This window comes from Triturus cristatus, chromosome 8 (genome assembly GCF_964204655.1).
Source record: "Triturus cristatus chromosome 8, aTriCri1.1, whole genome shotgun sequence".
Taxonomy (NCBI): Eukaryota; Metazoa; Chordata; class Amphibia; order Caudata; family Salamandridae; genus Triturus; species Triturus cristatus.
This window is the reverse complement of record NC_140591.1, coordinates 1,160,008,698-1,160,030,721: the sequence shown is the minus strand read 5'-3', so window position 1 is coordinate 1,160,030,721 and position 22,024 is coordinate 1,160,008,698. Positions and strand designations below refer to the sequence as shown.

Genomic DNA, 22,024 nt, shown 5'->3' with positions numbered 1-22,024 from the left:
AATTTAATAAAAGTAGCTTTTATTACAGAAACGTTTGGAAACTTCTGGGCTAGAGAGCTCCATACACCCTGGGGGATTCATTTAAAATTGAATGTATATGAAATGTATGTTTCCTATGCTAAATTTATATGTAACAGAGATGACTGACAAAGTGGGACATCAACATCAGACAAGAGGAGGTGAGGCGGGCTGGGGAGACAGACGTGACGCTTAGACAAAAGGAGGCCATAAACCCACATACAGTTTGGAGCTGTTCAGTGACCATCTCTTAGAGTATCCAGGCCTCTCCAACTTAGTCCTAGGTATCCTGAAATCGATCCCTGAACTTCCCTTATTGGCCTCAGGACCTCCTTGAGAGCAGACTAGGACACAATCTGGGGAAAGTGAGTGGGCTACACTATTGGGCTGTAAAGTATTCATTGACTGCTGATGTTGTTCTGGGCAGGCACTTGGAGGAGATGATGCCTGTGCATGGGGTACAGCTGGAGGCTTCTGGAGCTCTGGAGTTAAGGAGGGTGGTGCAGGCCCAGATAGTAGTTGGGTCTGTTCTTCCGACTCTACTAGTTGGCCTTGCTCAAGACCTGAAGGAGCCCCTCAATCTGCCTCCTCCTGGCTGGTGGTGCGTCCACATCCCCTACCCCAACAACTGGCTGCACAGCCATGGCCTGGTTTCTTTTTGAGACATATCTTGTTTGTCTCTGGACGGGCGCTCTACCCTGCTTGTGGGGGCATCTTCTTCCTTGTTGGTGGTAGATAGTTAAGATGCGTGCCTCGCAACCAAGGATCATCTTCTTTGCTCCAGGCTTTTCTCTGTTGATCTTTGGCCAGTTCAGTGCACTGACAAGAAAGGTGAAACTAAGACAGACATTTTGAATCCATATGTGCAATACTGCGTATCAAATGCTCTTTATTTAAAAGGGATGTCATATTTCTAAATACAAGAACTGACATTGTGTAGCCTTTACCAAACATGTAGCAAAGGCATTGTTCATATACTTATTTTTTAAGAACTTCTAAATAGTAAAGAACGCTAATTCCCCCCCAAAACATGCAATTAGACATTTAAAGGAGGAGAAAGTTTTGGTCAGAGAGGACTGTTTTTAGCATAATCATAGGATTAAATGCTTAAAAGATGTTTTCCAAAGAGTTCAACATGTTGTCTATATTAGATTCAAGTGTGTTTGTGGGAGGCAGCACAGCATTTTAAAGGATTGTGTCTATTGTTTTCAGTGTAAAATGTATGCACATTTATTTAAAAATTGTGTGAATTTAGATATTTAATGGAAACACTTGTGATGTATTGTAATGTAAAGCTAACAATGTCAGCTTCACATAAACTAAGGTTGGCAAAATGGAATTGTAACAGATCGCAAATGTTAGAAGCAGTGTTTTAACTGTTATGTTGACGCAAAATATAGAATTTGATAAGCTATTCCCTTATGTCCAAATAAAAATATTAGTAAATCCAACCAAAACTACAACATGCAGGCTTACAGGGGACACCATGACCAGCTAACATCGGTTTGGGGCTACCAGTAGAGAGACTCCAAGTCCCAGCTTGCTTCATAGCCAGAAGGGGCCAGGACACTGTTACTCCTACACTTGCCGCCATATGTGCTATATAGCGCTTTGATCTATCCCGCGACGCGGGACTACTTGACCAGTTGACATTGGTTTGGGGCTACCAGGAGAGGGACTCCAAGTCCCAGCTTGCCTCGCAACCAGGTGGGGTCAGTACACCGCTACTTCCGAACTTGCTGCCATATGCGCTATACATAGCTGCCAAGGTTTCAGATTGCTTATGTGTGACATTTTCATAATTTCAGTGTAATTATGAGTGACATTCAATGACTATTAGTGACATTTTCTCACGAGCAAGCAATGAAGACGAGTGAAGCGTATAAATATCAGAAAACTGCTGCAAAACACTAGAATTGGAAGGGCGTGTGTGACCCAGCTGTACAAAACAGAATGTGAGAGGCCCCAGTGCAGATGGTCTCCGCTGCCAATAAATTATCATAATTACTGTTCCTACAGTCAGCTGACCTGCCGACTCGGAGCGCTGCCCACCCCACTACAGAGAGTTAAGTATCCAAATCAGACGGCAGAAACAGATCAATTCTTAACCACAGAAAGGAGACGTTTGAATCGCCAATTATGGACGTGCACACCATTGTGTGGGATCTTTTGACCCACGGCCTTCTGTGGACCGGATGGCCACGATAAGGAGACAGATCGCGTCTCTGGATTTAATCTCTGAGAGCTTTAAGAAGCCCACAGTTCTTATTCTTCAGCCTGATTTCTCTCACTGCCATTTGATTTGGTGCTCCCCACTCTATTGTCCTGATGAAGACCCCAGGCTAAGGACTCAATAACCTTGATTACATGAAGGGGTTGAAATGCGGACAATTGTTCCCTCTTTGTTACAAGCTCAGACAACAGAGATTTGTTTTCTACGTCAAAAGAGTGCTATGATTTTTTGTAATAATTTGCTTGTTGTAGGCTGGACAGGTTTCAGCTCAAGAATTTAATGTACATATGGCACATTACCTTTCTTTTTCTGTAACCCTCACAAACTCACATTCCTCCTGAGCACTTCTCTTCTTCCCCTCCTCTTGAGCACCGTTTTTCCTAATGTATAGACAATCGTGTTGTCTTTAATAACTAAATGATGATCAAGACAATAAATTGCATTTATTGCAGATGTGTCATTGTGATGCCTTGAATGCTTTAAATTTGCATTTTGTATAAATATCTCTACTGTGACCGCTTTTTCACTGTACACTGCAGAACCGGGCAAGCCTAATTTAGGAGAATGACAACCCGACACACACAGGCTGTAATTTTTTCAAAAGACTTGTCGCTTTTGCTGAGCTGCTTGCTAGCTCTGTAAAATGTAAAAATTAATTATGCGGCGCTGCTATTTTAAGTTTTTTCATTATTATTGTGGTCTTTATTTCACTCCAGGATGTGAAAACATTCACTACTATCGCCGGACTGCTCAGAACAACGAGGTAGCAGCTTGAAACATCCTTCTTATGATGTTAAAACTAGCTGAAGGTCGGTCTCAGGGGAAACTGGTCTGAAATGAACTAGGACACCATTGTCCAACAAAAAAGTCAATTGAGGTGGATGAATACTATGCAAATAATCCAGCTGCTAGATTATCATGCTTTTTTTACGTATGCCATTACAACGCGGTCATTACAACGACCGCGTTGTAACAACGCATGCCATTACTCCGCAAGTCGGAACAACAACTTGCTCTGGGGGGGTGCTGGATGTTGGTCTAGTCTAATATACTATTCCAACTCTAGTCTGTGCAACAGTAGAGAAGGTGTTAGATTTTAACTCCAACACCTTCTAACCCCTAGAGCAAGTCGTTGTTCCGACTTGCTGAGTAATTGCATGCGTTGTAAAAACGCAGTCGTTCTAGCAACTGCGTTGTAAGGGCATGCGGTGTTCTGTTTCGTGGTAAACGTTGTTTACCGCTGGTGCTTTACCATACATTCTGTACACATATATCTGACTAAAGCAAACAGACTTATCAAGAACCTTACCGTAAACAATCTGTTAACCGGGAGTAAAGTTCAATAAAGACATTGGTGTCATTGCAATCTGATAAATACCCTCCATCTCATGAGTGCCACAAATAGCTAGTCCGGCTTTTTTCTGGGACCTATAGTTTTTGTCTTCACAATGTGGGCACTGGCTTAATATCTTAGCATGCAGAAGTTATTCACTGGTCAAAAGAAGGGCTGGCTGATGTCTTCACTCGTGCATGGGCCCATTGACAGCCCCGTCAGTGCACTCAAGAATGTTACAAGTTCATTGCCTTGAATTACAATTATGTCTGATAATGAAGAACACCCCCCCTGCAAAGGTGGATATTTGAAGGCATCAAATGTGTCTTGGTATAAAACCCTTCCCACTTAGGGCGACAAATGCAAAAAGAACAGTTGATGGACGGAATGCTGAATTAATCAAACATTCACCCCAGTCACAGATCTGGGTTAAATCCATTGTTATTTTGCACGCCACGCCATTTCAGTTTAGACCCAGCCATATGCAAATCAGTCTTGGCCCTGTTCCCCATAGGGAATCTATTCTGCGATGCGAGGCACGCCCGGCCAAGCATGGACGAAGGGCAGGACCATCTGGCGCCCGTCTTTGCCAGAAAGATGCAGGGCGCGCCACTCCCTTTGTTTTTGCAGCAAAGGTACTGTGTTGCCCCGTTACCCATGTGTATCCACTTGGTTTCTATTACTGTATTTTTGATCCTCATTGGCCAGACGAACAGTCTACAACAAAGCGGTGGACCCACCATGACTTTGGATACCCGGTATGAACTGGCTGACCTTATCAATGTTCCGTGGCTCCAAACGAATGTTAGCTCTGTTGGGATTGGTCTCTGTTATACAATTACTGCCTTAGCTGAGCACCAAGCTTGGGACTCATTCATCTGTTTTTTGCTGAAGCTGTTTGTGCCTCTTTATGGTCCACCTGCCCGCTTATAGCTAGCAGGTGGGTAAACAATTCGGAAGCACAAGGCATCTGAGCCTATGCATGGCCCTACAAAGAATTGCAAGACACAAAGAAAACCTGGTAATTGCACTCTTAATGAGATTGATCAGCTGATAGAAGAGGTCGAGACCATTATGGGGGTTACTGGTCCAAGCAAAGGGGATGGGGCTCCAGTAGCGAAATTAAAATTAACGAGCCAGAGCCTTCCAGAATTCTTTAAATGGAAAGTGGCTGGAAAGTCCTGGGTAAAACCTGATGCCTTTCCCCACTGGGAGCACATGTGACACGGAGTAGCTGAGGACATCTGTGTAGTCTTAATACCCAGCGCACTAGGCCTCCTATTCCACATATTCCAGAAAGAAAGATACTAGTGATCTGTTCCTATCCCAGGAGTCTCACCCTCCCACCTCAGCACTGTGACCATGCCAGGACAATCCTCACAGGATTTGCACATTAGTGCGACGCTGACACTATATTGCACGCTATCACCATGCCTCGCAAAGTGATCAAACTTAAAATTGACATATTAGTGACGGGCCTAAACCTGTTAATAGATGACCTCAAAAGGTTGGCAGACTGAGCCACCAATGAGCGCACATTAGAGGCTGTTACTTCTGAAGTTACTGCTATCAGGGAGCAAATTTTCAAGATGAAACGCAGGGTGAAAACGTTAGAAATATGAACGGAGCATGCCAAAAATAGAGCTCGGCAGAGCAACCTACGAATAATTGGGCTTCTGGAGTGCATTGAAGGGCTGGGCGTGGATATGACTACCTACCTAGAAACCTGGCTTCGCTTGGAGATAGTCCCAGACGGTCTCTGACCATTTTTCGCATTTGAGCGGGCCCACCGTGTCCCTTCTCATCCTCCACAGCCAGGCCAGCCCTCAGCCTGTTGTAGCTAAAGTCCTTCACTTCACTTCAAAGATCAAGATCATATTTTGACTCAGGATCTATTCAAGGGGAGCATACTTGTTGAGAATAGGAAAATGATGATATTTTCCGATTTTCACAGAGTAGGTGCAAAGGCATCAGGCTTCCTTCACTGAGGCTAAGAATTGGCTTTGAACAATGGGTATTACTACTCAGTGCTGTTTCCTGCAGGGCTCAGGTTCGCTCATGAAGATTCAACGCACTTCTTTACCTCACCGACCTGAGGAGCTGCTCACACCTGCTGCCCCAACAAGACACAAACTCCTCCATGGAAACTAGACATGGAGTCCATGAACTAACGAGGAAAAACGTGAAGAAAAGCGTGGCTGCGGTACCATCACATGCCCAAGATTTACAAGAGCCCGGCAGGCAGTCGAAGCAGTGGCGGTCATGAGTGGAATGGGTTTGAACCCTCTATTACAATGGGATAGAGGTACCAGGGGGATTCTGACCATAGCTCACTTTCTTCCCTTAACACTGACACTTCTCTCCCAGTGTCAACTGCTGATGAGCTGATTTGATGACAACGAACTTAGTGGTATGTGTTTACGGCATTGGGGAGGTTTTGCTGATATGCATGGGTTAAATGCCTTACATTGATAAATGCTATTTGAGGGGTGGGATAGACCTGCCGAAAAACCTTGTTACGTAATACCTGGATGGTGTAGAGTGACACTGGAGGCGCGGATTGAAGGCACACCCCCACTTCTCTACAGCTGTGAGAATGAGAAATGCAAGAATGTTTTTTTTTAAACTTCTGTTTATTGTTTTTCAAACAAACCATACATGTGTGTCATTTACGCTTATAATAATTGGCACATTCTCGGTACAGCTATTTCACAACGCCTAAGAGCATTGGAGTACACACCGTTGTTCAGTAAGGCACAATGAAGCATTTACATAAACATCAAGGGTGTGTCCTGTGTCCCCAAATCATCAAGGGCGGGGGCTTTGACACAGTCACTGCCCCACTCTCCGCGTCCCCAACAACTGCAATGTGGCCCACTTTGAAACAAAGAGGCAGGTCCCCGGGCCGCTCCACCACCAGGTTGCATGCAAGTCACCCCACCGCTGCAGCGGCGAGGGAGGCCGGGTCCAGGCCAGGTGCGCGATGGATCAAGGCAGCGGGAGTGGTGCAGCCACTACAGTGGGCCCTGGTCGTCCAAATGCACACCGGGGTGGGAGAGGCGAAACCGCGCACTGTCCAGCTCTTATTCACAAGGCTATCTGGCAGGGAAGGCAGCGCAACCGCTCCGGGAATTCTCTGAGCGCTGTTACAAGATACAGGAAAGTTATGGCGGCAAGCGTCCAACCGCCAAAGTGCTCAGGGTGCCCGCGGCACAAGGCATGCAGCGCCGCTTACCTCCCTCCTCCAACGTCGTCGCGGCAGCCACAGCACTTCACAGGCAACAAGTAGGTAGGGCCCTCCTCATTCACGCCAAAGTCATCGATCGCGAGGATAGGGGCATCAGCTCAGGTTCCACCGCCTAGTCCACGTCTCAAGGCCTGGGCGGCTCATGTACAGCAGTGGACTTGCGTAGCTCTGAAGGCCGAGTCAGGGCACCATACCGCTCCGTCCCTTACTCGGGCCGGATCTTCACGGCGTTACAGGCAGGAGGAGGAGTGGCTCAAATAAGCTGATTTTTTCAGCGAGTCCCCAACGAGTCTATATCTTCATTAGGCTACAGTTTAAAAAAGCCAGCAGGACCACTGAGCAGGATAAATGAAGGATATTCACGCAGGGCTGCAGGAGCCTCACGACAGTGCGGCCATCTTGCGTGTGCGCCACCTAGCGCCCCAAGAAATGCAAGAATGTTGCCTTTCCATTGGCTAGTTTTCATGGGGGTGACTCCAATTCTTGTCCAGGGGTTTGGGAGTTGGGTTGTTATTTTTACATTTCTGGGTATTTTCTGTTGTGCTTTCCCTGTCTCTGATATACTACACCCTGGTTGGTGGTGTGTAGATATTGTCACCAAGATTGGTAACCACCTGAGGATAACTGGCCTGCAGTATTACCTTTCTTTCAGGCCATGGTGTCCCCTTTAACTTACTCGTTTATTAGCTGGAACATCAGGGGCCTGAATAGTACGTCAAAAAGATATAAAATCCATACATATCCAAAACAGCGAGGGGTTCATGTTGCCCACTTGCAAGAAACACACCTCACTGGCCCTGAAAGGGATGCACTACACAAGGCTTGGAGGGGGCAGTTATTCACTACCACATACTCTGCATTTGCCCGGGGTGTCATGATTTGGATCTGTCTGGGGGTCTCGTTCCAAAAAACAGGCAAACTCATATACCTCAATGGGAGGTATGTCCTCATGTCGGGCAGGCTAGCAGGGCGCAACTTGATTATTGTTGGACTTTATGCACCAAACTCGGAGCAGGGGGGATTTTTAGCGGACCTATCCAGGAAACTGGCACCTCATACAACCTATTATATTAGGAGGGAAGTACAATAGTGTTGCCGCTCCCATCCACCCTTGAGAGACTCTCCAGTGATGAGAACAGTGCACGCCTTCCATGATTGGCAAAGGAGATGGGGCCTCATTGATTACTGGTGACTCATGCACCTGGGTAGCAGAGACTATTCGTTCTTCTCAGGAAAACATGACCTACATGTCCGACTAGACACCTTTCTCTGCTCGGCAAGTACGTCACTTGGAATATCTGTGTCATACGATATGGGATCATAACCCTATAATGCCCAAATTAGACTGGCGTAGGGAGAGACTGGCCTCTCAAGGTATCGGTTGGGAGGACCTGGTATTCCAGCAGACTATAGGTCAGGGGTCTTCAACCTTTTCTGTAGTGAGAGCTACTTATGATCAGTGATCAGCTACTAAAGGCCGAGTAAATCGCGCATTGTTCCCAGAGTCCCCTCCACACCGCTTCATTGACTAAAGGGTGTCTACAGAGGAAGATATACACATTTAGTGTATGCAGTGCACAACATAAAACCAGAAAACCTGACATTAGCCCTGGCTTCCCTTTCAAAAAATTGTTTGATCCTGAGCTCTACAGTCACCAGCTAAGTAGACCACAATTGTAAGAAATTATAGGGCTCTGCAAAGCTGTGCAAAGCTACCAGCATACTGAAAACAAACTGCACGTATGTCTCTCATAACTTGTCATCCACTACACTACTATGTCCCATAACACAGTAAATGCACCTCAGTGGTCATTACGCATGACATGGAAACACGTCCCACATAGTATATATAGTATTGCTGGGGTATCTATTCTAAGGTAAGGAATCTATAACTAACAGTCTCTTTCAGATGAACAAGTTACTTACCTTCGATAACGATGTATCTGTTAGAGACATATGTTAGTTATAGATTTCTTACCGCCCCACCCATCCTCCCCGCTCTGCGACCTCTCTTCTAGGGATAGGGACTTCCTTGCAGGGCCCTAGTTTAGCGCACCAGTGGCCAGTGTCCTGCATGGCTCTGCGCTTCTAGCATGGAAAGTCGTTTCAGAACTGACGTCAGTGCGCAGGGGTGGCATCCACATAGACACCGCAATGCGTTGCAGGTCACGGTGTCCACAGGTCGCTGTGCAGGCAACGGCTCGGTGACAGCGTCAGAACGGAGTCGGTGAGCTCAGAGCTTGCGTTGTTCGATGCGGACGTTGTTCGATGCGGTGCCTACAGGACACCGGGTCGGTCATGAGAGTCGGTCACAGCTCCCTGCCTCTGTAGCCACTGAAACAGCGTTTCCAGCAGCAATCTGCAAAGGCTGGTGAAGTCTTCGGTCAGGGGGCAAGCTCTCTTCCAAGCCCTTGGAGATCTTTGCACAAGTTGATGAGGGTACACACACAGTTCTTCTCCCTCTCTTAGGCAGTAAGGCACCCACTGCAGGCCAATTCCCCAAAACAGCAACCAGGTGGGGTTAGCCTCTCCTTCAGTCTTCGCGGATTCCTTCCTCAGCAGAGGTTTCTTCTTGTCTTCCCAGTCATCTAATTTCTTGGGATCAGGGTCCCAATATTTATACCCCCAAATCCTTTGTCCTCTGAGGGCAGAGGGGCCTTTGCCCAGTCCAAACCAGTTCTGGCGCACTCTGTTTACATGACTCCTTCTTTCCGTTCACAGTGCAGGGCAGAAACATCAGACGCCCCACAGCAGGTGGAGCCAGCATTGTGGAGGGAAAGCACAGCCCTGGAGCACTTTGTTGACATGATTCCTTCTCTCCTTTCACAGTGCAGGGCAGAGACATCAGGCACACCACAGGGGGTGGAGCCAGCACTGTGGGGGGCAGGCACTGTCCTATTCTGGTCCCAGGTGCAACTCCTCCCACCCATCTACATGGCGATCTCTCTATTCAGCCCTGTGCTGACTCACCCTGTCTCCGGGAATTCCCCAGCCCCCTGGAATTCCCCAGCCCCTGTCACTCAAACTCCAGAGGAGGAATACACAACCTAGCAAAGGTAGGTTTGGATGGTTAGACAAGGGAATACCTACTTTCTAAAAGTGGTATTTTCAAACACCGAATGTTAAAACCAACTTCACTAAAAGATGTATTTTATCATTCTGAGTTCAGGCATACTAAACTCGAATTTCTACCATGTTCCCTGAGTCAGTTTAGGATTATAAAATGTAATAATCAAACTGCCCATTCGGGCCTATGGAGAACAGGTAGTCTTGCAATAGTGAAAAACGAAAATGGCTGTAATTCACTATTAGAACATGCCACACACATCAGGGCTTGTCCTACCTTATACTTACAATGCACCCTGCCCTTGGGCCTACCATAGGGGTGACTGATATGAAGCAAAGGGAAGGTTTAGGGACTGGCAAGTGGGTGCAGTTGCCCAGTCAACATGGCAGTACTAGACTGCACACAGGCTCTGCAATGGCAGGCCTTAGACACACGTTTACAGGCTGCTTCTGTGGGTGGCACAACCAGTGCTGCAAGCACACCAGCAGCATTTGACTCACAAGCCCTGGGCACCTCTTGTGCACTGTACTAGGGTCTGACCGTGAATCAAATATACCCAATCATGGAATCACTAATCCATACATCAATTTATAATAGGGAGAGCATATGCACTTTAGCACTGATCAGCAGTGGTAAAGTGCCCAGAGTCAAAAAATAGCCAACAACTGGTCAGAAAAAATCTAGGAGGAAGGCAAAAAGTTCAGGGATGAGCCTGCAAAAAGGGCCAAGTCCAACATAACATATGTCTCTTACAGATACATCCTTACCGAAGGTAAGTAACTTGTTCATTTCTTCCTGCACCAAAAAAATGCTAGCTGTGAAGCAGGCACCCTTGCACAATAGTGAAAGGGTGCCTGCGTTGGTGCTAGGTTGCATTGGTGTCCTTTCCATTTGATGAACTGGAGCAGGTTGTCTTCCTGCGTTGTGTTGTGCCAAATATTAGTAAATCTGCCCCTTAGTGTTTTACATGCAAGTGGATCATTTTACATCTGCCTAGGTTATCTCGGCATTGCAGGTGTTTACTCTAGCTGAATAGGCTTCCATGATCATATAAAGAATCAAAGCAGAAACTGAAATGCTGAGCTTTGCATAACTGTAAGAAGTAATAAGGAATGTTATTGAAAAATATTAATAAAGTTATGAAATATTATGGAAATCATTCTCAGTTTGACACCAACCTTCTTGTGATTGTTACAGTACCTTGTGAACTGCGACGAGGTCTTATTTATGAAAGATGGATACATTGCGGAACAAGGCTCTCACAGCAATCTGATGAAAGAGAAAGGAGACTATGCTATATTATTTAATAGCATGCAATATGCGGTAAGAAGATACACTAATTATAGCGTCTTCCCTTAATTCTTTACCCTTACATATTGATAGCCATCTTCTAGGCCCATTTTGTAGAACCACCTTGCTCAAGTTACCTCTAGCATAATGTGGAGGTGACTGAATGAGACTTTAACACTGTATCTTGGTAATCCCTCTCACTAAACTTGACTATGGAAACACTAGCTGGCTCCGACACCTAGATATTGATGATGATGTGTCCACATTGTTGAAACTTTGACTTGTGTCCAAGGTTGTAGGGTCAGAGATTGTGTATATTCCCCCATTTGCTGTGACCGTTATGTCTGGCAACTGGTTAAAAAATATGATGGATGTTCTAATTGGTGATGCAGACTTGGCAGATGTGGGTGCATTCAGACCGACATACCCAGACCCTGAACCCTGGATTGGAGGTGTAAAATTGCTGGATATCCCTGTAACGCTCAAATGTGACATAATTGTGCCTGTGACCCTGTTTGCCATTATGCCCATGTATTAATAAGTCTATGTCACTGTGTATTTAAAGGTATCCAATGTTGACCTCCTTTATCAGTGGACATTAGAGTATGCTTACTGTATAGTTTCAAACACATTTTTATTGCACTTATATGATGTCATGTAGGATGTAGAATTTGGAGTGTTTTACTGCTATTTCTATTATAGAGCCTCTAGCGATGCGGGTTGCAAGGGGAATGGCAATTGGTGTTATGCCGTTGACCGTAGAAGCCTCAACATTGCTGTCGGTAGTTAAATCTCAAAAGTATAAATCTATCTTCAATGAACTTGACTCGCCTTCTGTTCTTCCATTTGTGTCAATTTCGCTCCTGCCCCAGTACAACTTTCTGGTACCAGGAGTAGAGTGAAGATTTTTACCAATTGTGCAATTCAAATTTCTAAACGACAGAACGACCCACTGGTCATATACTGCCATTTACTGTCTAACACTTGTCACTGCATTTAAGGTGGAGGTATGTGATTAAAAAAAAGAAAATTAAGCTCTGTTTGTTGGCGGACTGTTTGTGGCTCATGCCAGAACTTAAGCTGCAGCACGAGTCAAGGAGCTCGAGAGGGAAGGCCAACTGTTGCTGGCGCGTGTCAGTGCATAGGCTCAGCTGCATGAGTTGTGAGGCACATGAAAGGCTGCAGCTTGAGCTCTCCCTTCAGCTGGCAGCACAAACTCTCCATCCTTCACATTTGTCTCATGTGATGCCCACTGGGACAAAGACATCACACTGGCAAAGCATTCTGGTACGGCAGCGTGATGATGTCATGTGCATGGCATCCATGAACGTGAACACTCTTCAAAATAGGACTGTATACACTTTAGAATTCCAAAATACAACATAAACAAAGCTCAACACTCATTTGCCAAGTAAAGGGGAATATGTATTGTAGCAAGCTCCCATATATCAAATGGCAATAATGCACATGTAAAATAAATGCATATAGTGAATGTATATACACAAGAATAAATGCATAGAAAGATAACTGCATGTACACAAGAATGAGTAATTTGAGCTTGGAATACTTCACCCGTTGTCTATTTATCATCATCCTTGCCAGCATGACTGGGGACCCTGTTAGTCTCAGCAGGAAGTCTCAACCAGAAACAAAAGCACTGGGCTGTGCGTCCACTCCCAGGAGAGTTCCTGTCAAAGTGCCAAGATGTTTCTGTCTTTATACTCTTTACTAACACAGAGAGAGAAATCTAGAAGCTCACCCTCCCTTTATCTGCGGTTTGGGTGCTGGCTACACTTTATGCCAGCTCAACTGAGCTGGCCAGGCTCTTGATTAGAACTGAGGCAGAATTCTTCACATTCTTATCCTGGGACACTGTACGCATCCCACACTGTCAGTTCGTATCTCTCTCGCTCGGTGAAGTGAGAAACATAAGCAATCTGTGTGTGTGCAAGCAACCTGGGCCTGCCTGCGTTTGCAGCTGAAAGGCAGGGTCAGACAGACACAAGATGAAACCGTATACACAAATGTAATTAAAGCAACATTCACTCAATGGTCAATACACAATCTCACAATGTATAATTGCTTGTAGCATTCCACCATCTTAAATTGGGAAAAATTTAAAGACATTTTTATGCTGATCTTTGCTTCACAATCGTTGCTATGACACTGTCTGGCAAAATTCAGTCTTCTCACGATCACTCCTATGGCACGTGACATTTCAAGAAATCCCTTTTGTAGCTCATTCTGCCTCTTTCTGGTGCCACCCTGGCATTTAAACAAATCGCTTCCTCAATAAGCACACATGGGCTTTATTTTTGCATTATCTACAATAATTCTACTTTTTCTGCACATTCTCCTATTTTCACGATTCTCCTGCTTTCAGGTGACATTGTTCCATTTAAAGAAGACATTCCTCTGTCAGTATTGCAGCTTGCGCATTCCTCTTTATAACATACTGTGGGCTATAATTTTGTTTGTCTGCAGATTTGCATCATATTTACTAAATCTTTATTATGTCTGCCAATAATAATGTAGGACAACCATCACCATTTCAACGAAGACTAGGCAAACCAGATATTAAATAGAAGCAATCAGTGTGCACCTTGGTAGCTATCTATGCTCACAGGTATGAACCACCAAGAAAGTTAGCACTATTTTTCAATCACCTAGGTGTGGCTGGGCAGAGTGTTTTCCCCAATCTAAGCCTAGTTGCAGCACCAGGAGGAGATAATCTGGAATTTTTAAATAGAAGCAAAGGCGAGGATGAAGAAATAATACTCTGAGGAAGCTAATGTGGTCCTAGAGAGGCATAGTTTCTTCAAATGAAAACAGAGTAGCGATGAATCAGTGAAGGATTTCATTGCAGCATTATGTCTTATGGCCTCTGCATGTGATTTCCAGGACTCTATCGACACATGCATTTGAGACCAATTTGTCTTTAACTGTTTCTAAAGGAAATGTAAGAGTTCATTGACTTGTAGAAACCCAACCCTTATGGTACTAATAGATATTATGAAAAGCATTGAAAGATCCATTGTCTTGACATAAGTGTTAGCCGCTCAAGAGGGTCTTTATCTCTTGTGTCTTATATTTCTGAAGAAAATACTATTTCAGTTGTTAATACTACAGGTCTAAAAGATGGAGGAAAGCAGACTGTCTGTTACTGATGCTGATCTGGAAATTACATTAGCAACAGTATGTCATGTCCTGCCATGGGAAAAAAGTGTTTAGAGTTTAAAAAAGTATCACACTTTCAAGCAGTTTGTAGGGCACAAAAACCAGGTGGTAGCAATTTGAGAATTAATAATGTGGAGGTTCAAGATAGCATAAATAACTTAAGGTGAATGAGCAAGAGGTTTTGATTGCACTAATAGATTTACAAATGTACATCTCACAATAGCTGATGAGCACAATGATGTCCGCATTGAGGGTTAATTTTTCAAGCAGTCACTGGGGGAAAGTCCCATGATTTTGTGGCTGAATCTGAGGTACCTATCACGGTACTGGCAGATAAAACGTTTTTCTCATGTTGGCCAGGTACTTTTAAACTTGAAACCCATGACATTAATCAGTTTAGAACTGATGGGTCCTTCCTAGCCCATTGATCTTCTACACCTCACCTACTGTCACGACACATTTTCTATTGCCTTCCTTCTCATGCTCCTCTGCTTACTTATGATTTCTTGCAATGGTGCAGTTCTGATACCCTCCATTATTATGTCGTTATGTACCTAGTGCTATTTTTGTCTATTGCTGATGTTTAAATACAACTGCCTCCCCGTATGTGTGTCGCAATTCTCTGTAAAGCGCTCTTCCTCCATCCCCCCAGTCCCTGTTCGTTACTCACCCGGTTGTTGTTGTGTTAGGTCCTCTCGAGCTGTGTCCGTACTCCCACCTCCTTGCACAGTCTCCACACTGATGACTGGCCTCCATTACCTCCTGCTCCTCCAGTGGCGCAGGACTCCCACCTCCAGTCGCCGTTGCTGCCTTCCTGGTCACAGCGGGTTTGTGCCTGGTTTATGTTTTAGGTCATGCCAGCGCATCTTGGCCTCATCCATTGTTTGCGTGGGATTTGCAGGCCTGTGGCTGGTTTTCGCAGCTTTTTGTATCGCGCATGGCCTCATCCCAGCTATTTTTGCGTCCGTGTTTCGCATTTTTGCGTCATGGCGTTGATTTTAACACGGCCATTTGGCGAGTTATCTGGTGACTATCGCATGGTACCACCGTGTTGTGAATACTTGGCTAACACGGCGTAAATTTCCCGCGATACACTGCGATGTTGTAGGTTGCGTTAAGTTACTTTTGCGATGGTTATCACATGTTCTTGAGAATATGCCCCATAGTGTGCATATCTCACTTCTGACCGTCTGTTTAAGGCAGGCATCCTTGCAAGCCCAGAATACACTCGCTGCTTCCAGCCTCCTTCAGATTCCTACCAAATGGTTTGGTTCTGCTTTATCATAAAACGACACTGGGAAGCTGTGATTATGGAACTTTCAGCGTTATTGGGATGGGAAGTGGAACTTTCACCCTGCTGTTACTGTTGGGGGTGCTCGATGGAGTGAAGGGCACACGGGTGGACCTTGTTCTACTGGGTGCGGCAACTATGGTGGCCAAACGCAATAAAGCATCCCACTGGAAGGATTCTGAGCCTCCTATGTTATCTCAGTCGTGACGCTGGGTGAACTGATGTACCCATCAAGAGAAGCTGTTTATGAGGCCTGAGGATGCCCTACTAAACATGACAAGATATGGAAGATATGGAATATAATTTTAAAAAAATATTCTTGACAGACTTTGGTATCCCATCACACTGTGTTATGTAGTCCTAATAGTACCCTGTCATGCAGGACCTACGCTGTTTGCGGATAACATATACTGTGGGCCTGGTGGCAGACTGACTCCGTGCACCCCCACCGCATATGTTAGCCTATGGTTTGCATTAGCTAGCGCACAGTGCCACTAGAATATCCTGCTATCAGAGAGATTAGTTTTTGGCAACCTCAGAACACAATAACCTCAGACTCGTGGAAACAATATACTACTTTTCACCCAGTCACACGTGCATGCTTGTTTTGCTCTCAGAGAGATACAGAGAAGAAACAGTTGAGCATTTTTACAATAAGAATTTATTGTACCGTAGTTCTTCTCATGTAGAATAAGTGCGCTGTTACAACTGTAACACAGTAGCAGAGATATAGAACCAGCAGTACAGTGAATAAAAAGGAATAGTATTGTTCTACCATTTTGCAATAGTTACAAAGTCAGTGGCTGATGAAGCCGCAAAGGGGGCTGTACGCACAGCTTCCGTATATGCGCTGACTTGTTCGAAAACGAGAATAGACGGAGATATAATGGAAGCTGTCATCGCTTCACGCAAAGGCAGCACAGCAGTACCTAAACAATTTCCACTCAAATACTCCTATAAATTAGATGCACAAAACAATCCATATGCTCAGATTCCTGGAGTGGGGGATAGAGTAATACCAAATATGGATCGTGGGCAAGGTTTAATACTAGCTGCACACAAGGGTTTGGGCTCTGCGCACACAGGCATTACAGTGACTATTTCTTTACTGAAACAGCGCTATTGGTGGCCAGGGTTAAGTAAGCAAACTAAAGACTATGTCTTGAAATGCGACATCTGCCAGCAGATGAAAGGCTCCACTGTTGCACGCCCGGCACAGACACCATTGCTAAAGTCAGACAAACCTCTTGCATGTGTGTATTTGGACCACTACGGCCCCTTACAAACGGACAGGGCTTACAGGTGTATCATGGTTGCAGTGGATTCATGCACGAGATTCCTATGAGTATGGCCTCAGCGTTCTGCTGACGCTCAAACTGTTCTAAAAGAGTTGCGAGTCTTTATCGGTACATACGCAATTAGCACGTTACACTCTGACCGCGGCCCTGCGTTTAGCTCCTGGGCTTACAAAGAGGCCATGGAAGGAAGGGGCTTAGCATTGCGGTTCTCATCTCCATATCATCCTGAGGGAAATTCTTTTGTGGAGAGAAAAAACCAAGACTTAAAGCAATCTTTAACAGCTAGGGTACTTGGCAAGGGCGGTAGTTGAGTCACACACCTTTATGGGGTACAGCGGGCATTAAATAACCAGCCAAGAAGCTCTCTAGGGGGTGTCACTTCACATGAGGTCCTCTTTGGGACACGAATGTGGGTACCTGATCTTGATTGTGGAGGCGCAGTGGCAGATGAAAAACCATTTGACATCCATGATCGTTTGGCTGTTTTACAGGATCTAAAATAATCCAGGACAAAACAAAGCAATGTCCATCTAAAGCAGACCACCACTGAAGAAGTCAAGGTAGTCACGGCAAGACCTGTCTGGTGAAGTACTCCAATTTTTGAGACCCCAGAGGTGCTAGGGGTAGCAACCTATGACTTCGAGTACTTCCTGATGTGGTATTATAAAATTCTGCATATCTTGATAATATAACAAAGAACTTGGCAACAGAGGCTGAAATATGAAAAGACATCTTTATTAAACTCAAATGAGTGAGACTACGTCGCACAGAAGCCTTAGCAACTGAATGAGGCAGTCTGCAGAACAGAAACCAGTCTCCTCTTTTATGGAGAATGTTACGCTCTGGGCAACACCGCCCTTCTCTTGCAGTTGGTCATTCACATATTTTACTTCAAAGAATAAGCAGAGTCATGATTACAATCCCACATTTCAGTTCAGCCAGCCCGCAATTATTTACCCAGCAAGGCTCAGATCCCTCATCAGATATCAGCAGGCCCCAATAAACACGGGCACCTCCTGTTTGTAAAACAAGCCATAAAGCAGGAAGAGTCAGGTGTGGAAGAGATTAGTCAGGGTTCGTGTGGGAAGAAGGAATTTATGATGCCTCGGGCCCTGATGCTAATCCCATTTGGCCGCAGTAAAAGGAACCGGCCGGACAGGGCTGACCTCGGGCAGTGGAGTCAGTTTGCACAGGTCACAGAGAAGTCAAAGTAAAGTGTAGCCTATGTGAGGGCAACTATAAGATGGCCACCGCTCCAAGATGGAACCCACGGAGTCAATGTATAATAACGTATACATAGTGCATTCATAGCTAAAACGTTACACAAAGCACTTGTACATACCACATTGACCATTCGCGGTTCGCTAATACCGGGATAGACAGGGGTAGGGCCCTGCCTCCTACGCGGTCCCAAATTTTAAAGTACGACACTTGAACCCAAAAGTCGGGGCTCTAGTCTGAGAGAAAATTGCGGACAAAGAGGAATTTGGACCCTCTTACAGAAAACCTGTACCAATCCTTGCAGTACTCGGAACAAGAACTGTGCTGCTCCTGCCTCTTGCCAGAAAAAAGGAGAAAAGATTTGTCTCAATTGACTTAATCAAACCACACTATGTGGCCGATACTTAACAGTAGGCTTAGTGGGCTCCGATGTAGCAGACGTCCTCCTCTAGCTACAATCCAAGAAGTTCAAACAGAAAAACTCATCACGTTTGTTTAGCCATCTGTAAGGAATGAAGGACTAAGCAACAATGCTATGGAACTTGTCCCATTTGAACCTGGCATTCAAATTCCAAATGAAAAACTGAATAATTCACAAGTTACTATTAGACCTAATACAGACGTCTACATCAACATGCCTCGTCAAGAGGAAAATACAATTTCAACTAATCCCGATGCAATTCCAACAATTGATCGAACTGCTTCTGGCTATTTCATTAACTTTGATAAGTTTTCACTGGATCCAAGCGAGCCCGAAACAACGCCAGCAAAAACACCATTCAAGCTAGAAATAAAGAACTTTCTTCTTTTTCTTCGAAAGACATATCTGGTATCACCTCAGATTGAACTCTGGGTAATTTCTGGGATAATGTTTTTTCTTTTATGGCTAGGTTTAGTTTTGACTTTTAGTATGATTATTAATGGACATCATCTTCAACAAGATTCCACAGCCGGAAAGGTCAACATCCTCCTGAAGCCACACACATCGTCACAGCGTGAATAAAGAGACGTATCATCAGTGAACATCACAGCTGTTCCTATACTGGATGGTATAGCATGGGACAAGGTTGATTTCAACATCTTCGGCCCGACCGCACTTTTAAAAATGAATCATGTATTTAAAATATCTTTAAATGATATCATTACCTAGAGTACATTTTCTGATGATTGGGACACTGAAACAGTTAATAACGTTATCTGATTTAGAGAAAACTGCTGCATTTTCTAATAATGAAATGTTAGAACGTTCATCAGATTATGACAAATTGTACTGTTATAAACATTTTGGTCATCATTTCCTGCTCAAATCCATTTCACATAGGAATGTATTTGAATACAATCAGTGGGAACATTGCCCAACACCACCAAAAACTAGTTCATAAGTGTTTGCACAGAATTTTGCATACTTTTCAGGATTTAACACAACAGATCCAGCCTCATTTTATTATAAGTTTGTACCAACATCAGCAATGAAAATTATGTTGACAAACACTAAACAGATTTACTCTGCTTCCTTTTTGGCCCAATAGTCTGAACAGGGTTTTGACCTATGGCAAGACGAAATTGACACAAAATCGATTTGGGGTTCAAGGAACTGGCAAGTCCAGGGTACAGAGGCACTATTTAGAGCATGCCTCATTCCACAGCAGATGATCTTTTTAAATGAAACAGACATCCTGTCTTGTAATAGCCAAGGTAAAGGACCTGAACGCTCCAAGGTTACCTACACTAACACATGTGTGGCAGAATTCTTTTATTAAGGACGGGGCAACAGTTGATGACATACTAAAGTACAATAGATCAGACCCAAATTGGAAGGAGTGGGTGGTTTGGCCCTTAGACACAAACACATGTCATGAACGGTTCCTGCACATCACAGAGGGACTCAGCATGCATAGGCCAGACCCACGTTATGTACAGAGAGAACATCCAGGGGTAGTGACATCCTATAATGTTGGGAAGTTGTGCCTACAATGGGTAGAAACCTCAACACTTGCAGAAGTGGAACAACACTTATCTTTACTCTCACAAGAAATGGATCTTAGGGACTTATTACTAGGACCTAGGAAACAACGTCAAAAACGTTTCATATATGCAGGCATTTATGCTGCCTATAATGAAATCTGGAAGATTTCCCAACAAGAAGCCGCAGAGAGAATACGTGAAATAGAACATATAAACTTAGAAAAAGCGTTTGCTGTGGTGGATAATGGGTTAACAACTTTGACCTCCAGAGTATATTAATTGGGCAACATTGTATCTTCTGCTATTGACATACTGGAACTGGATTTAGCCATATTACAACACGGCCAATCACAGTTATGTTCTATTATGTTATTAAGCTGGAAGCTACAATCTAACTGATACAAAGATTGAAATGGCACAAAGGGGAGCTAAATATACAATGCTGCAAATTGAAAAACTGGACAGACTACCATTTACAGTAGCAGAATTACACTCAACTGAGTGGCTAATCCATGGCCAAATCACTCTCCCGGTCACTACATTTTCAGTTTCACTATTGCCTTGAGCAAAGGCAGGCAGGCCGATATGAAAAATTGGGTAAAGAATACATTAAGAAATCCTGGGATTTACCATATAGATTTCGATGCCGGAGTGGGGATCGAGAAGTGTTTCTTAGTGGTACTAACTGCAACAACGCTTTTAGCGGTTCTCTCATATGCCAAGATATCGTTTTGCATGGAGCCTTTAATGGTTCAGTTTCAAATCTGTCTTGCCACATGAAAGGAACACCAGCTGCCGTAATATCGCCAGTGTTCGAGTTACTTTTGAATGGGAGTTACTTGATGCTGAACGATCAAGGTTGTTGTGGCATGCTTCCAGGCGTTGCATATCTGGTCACCGTGAACACCAGGGTTACTTGCTGTATGCAAGTATTGTTTCATCCGACAAATACAGTCAGGGAGGCTCTAGTATGGCCTTCACTGAATGTTTTGTTGATAATTTGATCAGAATGAAAGCCATGCTTTTACAGAAATCCGTACCACTGACCTCCGCTCGAGAAACCTTTGAACTTCAAGTTACAAGGACCTCAACCGAGATACAGGTGCTAATTCGAACAAACGGCCCCCTACATTTCGTAGAAATGGTGGGACATATCTTTAACATGTCTTTACGAGTGGCATTATACACCTATTTAGGACCATAGGGTCCGGATTCCTTAGCACTTTCCAGACTATCCTCGGAGTTATTCCTAACTTCATACACTCCGTGTTTGGAAGTATTTTCAGGGGTCTACCTCAGATACTGCTCGCTGTAGCTGGAATCCTGATTATCGTCTACCTGCTGCGCAATGGACGGACCATCCGCCAGCGAGATTGCGAAGGCTCTCCTGGAAAGACATTACCGTGAGCGCATGCTACAGCATCTCGGTGCACCTTACCTACGAGAACTAAGTGCTTCTTGGTTCTTATCCTTCAGACCAGTCTTTGAGGACTGCATCGTACTTGTCTTCCAATGCCTGTTCTGCAGATGTGAATGCAAGTTGGACATCTGTCTGACACCTCTGACGGAGACTCCAGCGGACCTAGACTCCAGGCTGGAACCCTTGTGGTCCCATGCATGACTCAGTCCCCAGCGTGTTCCCATCTTGACGCATGCCTTCCTTGAGAAACCGCAGGTGCCTTTCACAACTGAATTAAATTTCAGCTCCAGCATTGACACCGAGGTATCAAATTCAGCACCGGAAGCCTACAAACCAGCTGTTGGCAACGAGGAATTACATCTATGCACACTTGACGTTCTATGCGAGGTATCGCAATGTTCGTCCCCTGCTGTAGCAGGCAGCGATAATATTATCTCTCCCAGCTAGGACATTTAATCTGAATC

General features: G+C 44.7%; 1 protein-coding gene across 3 annotated transcripts in view; it reads left to right on the top strand.

Moving 5' to 3' along the window:
- LOC146805541 (ATP-binding cassette sub-family C member 5-like) overlaps window positions 1-22,024 on the top strand; it is a 1,766,780-nt gene that overhangs the window by 1,011,327 nt on the left and 733,429 nt on the right. For all 3 annotated transcript variants that reach the window (XM_085622799.1, XM_085622798.1, XM_085622800.1), the window contains one exon: window positions 11,096-11,221. In XM_085622799.1, coding sequence (XP_085478925.1) covers window positions 11,096-11,221 — 126 coding nt within the window. The remainder of the gene's footprint in view (window positions 1-11,095; window positions 11,222-22,024) is intronic.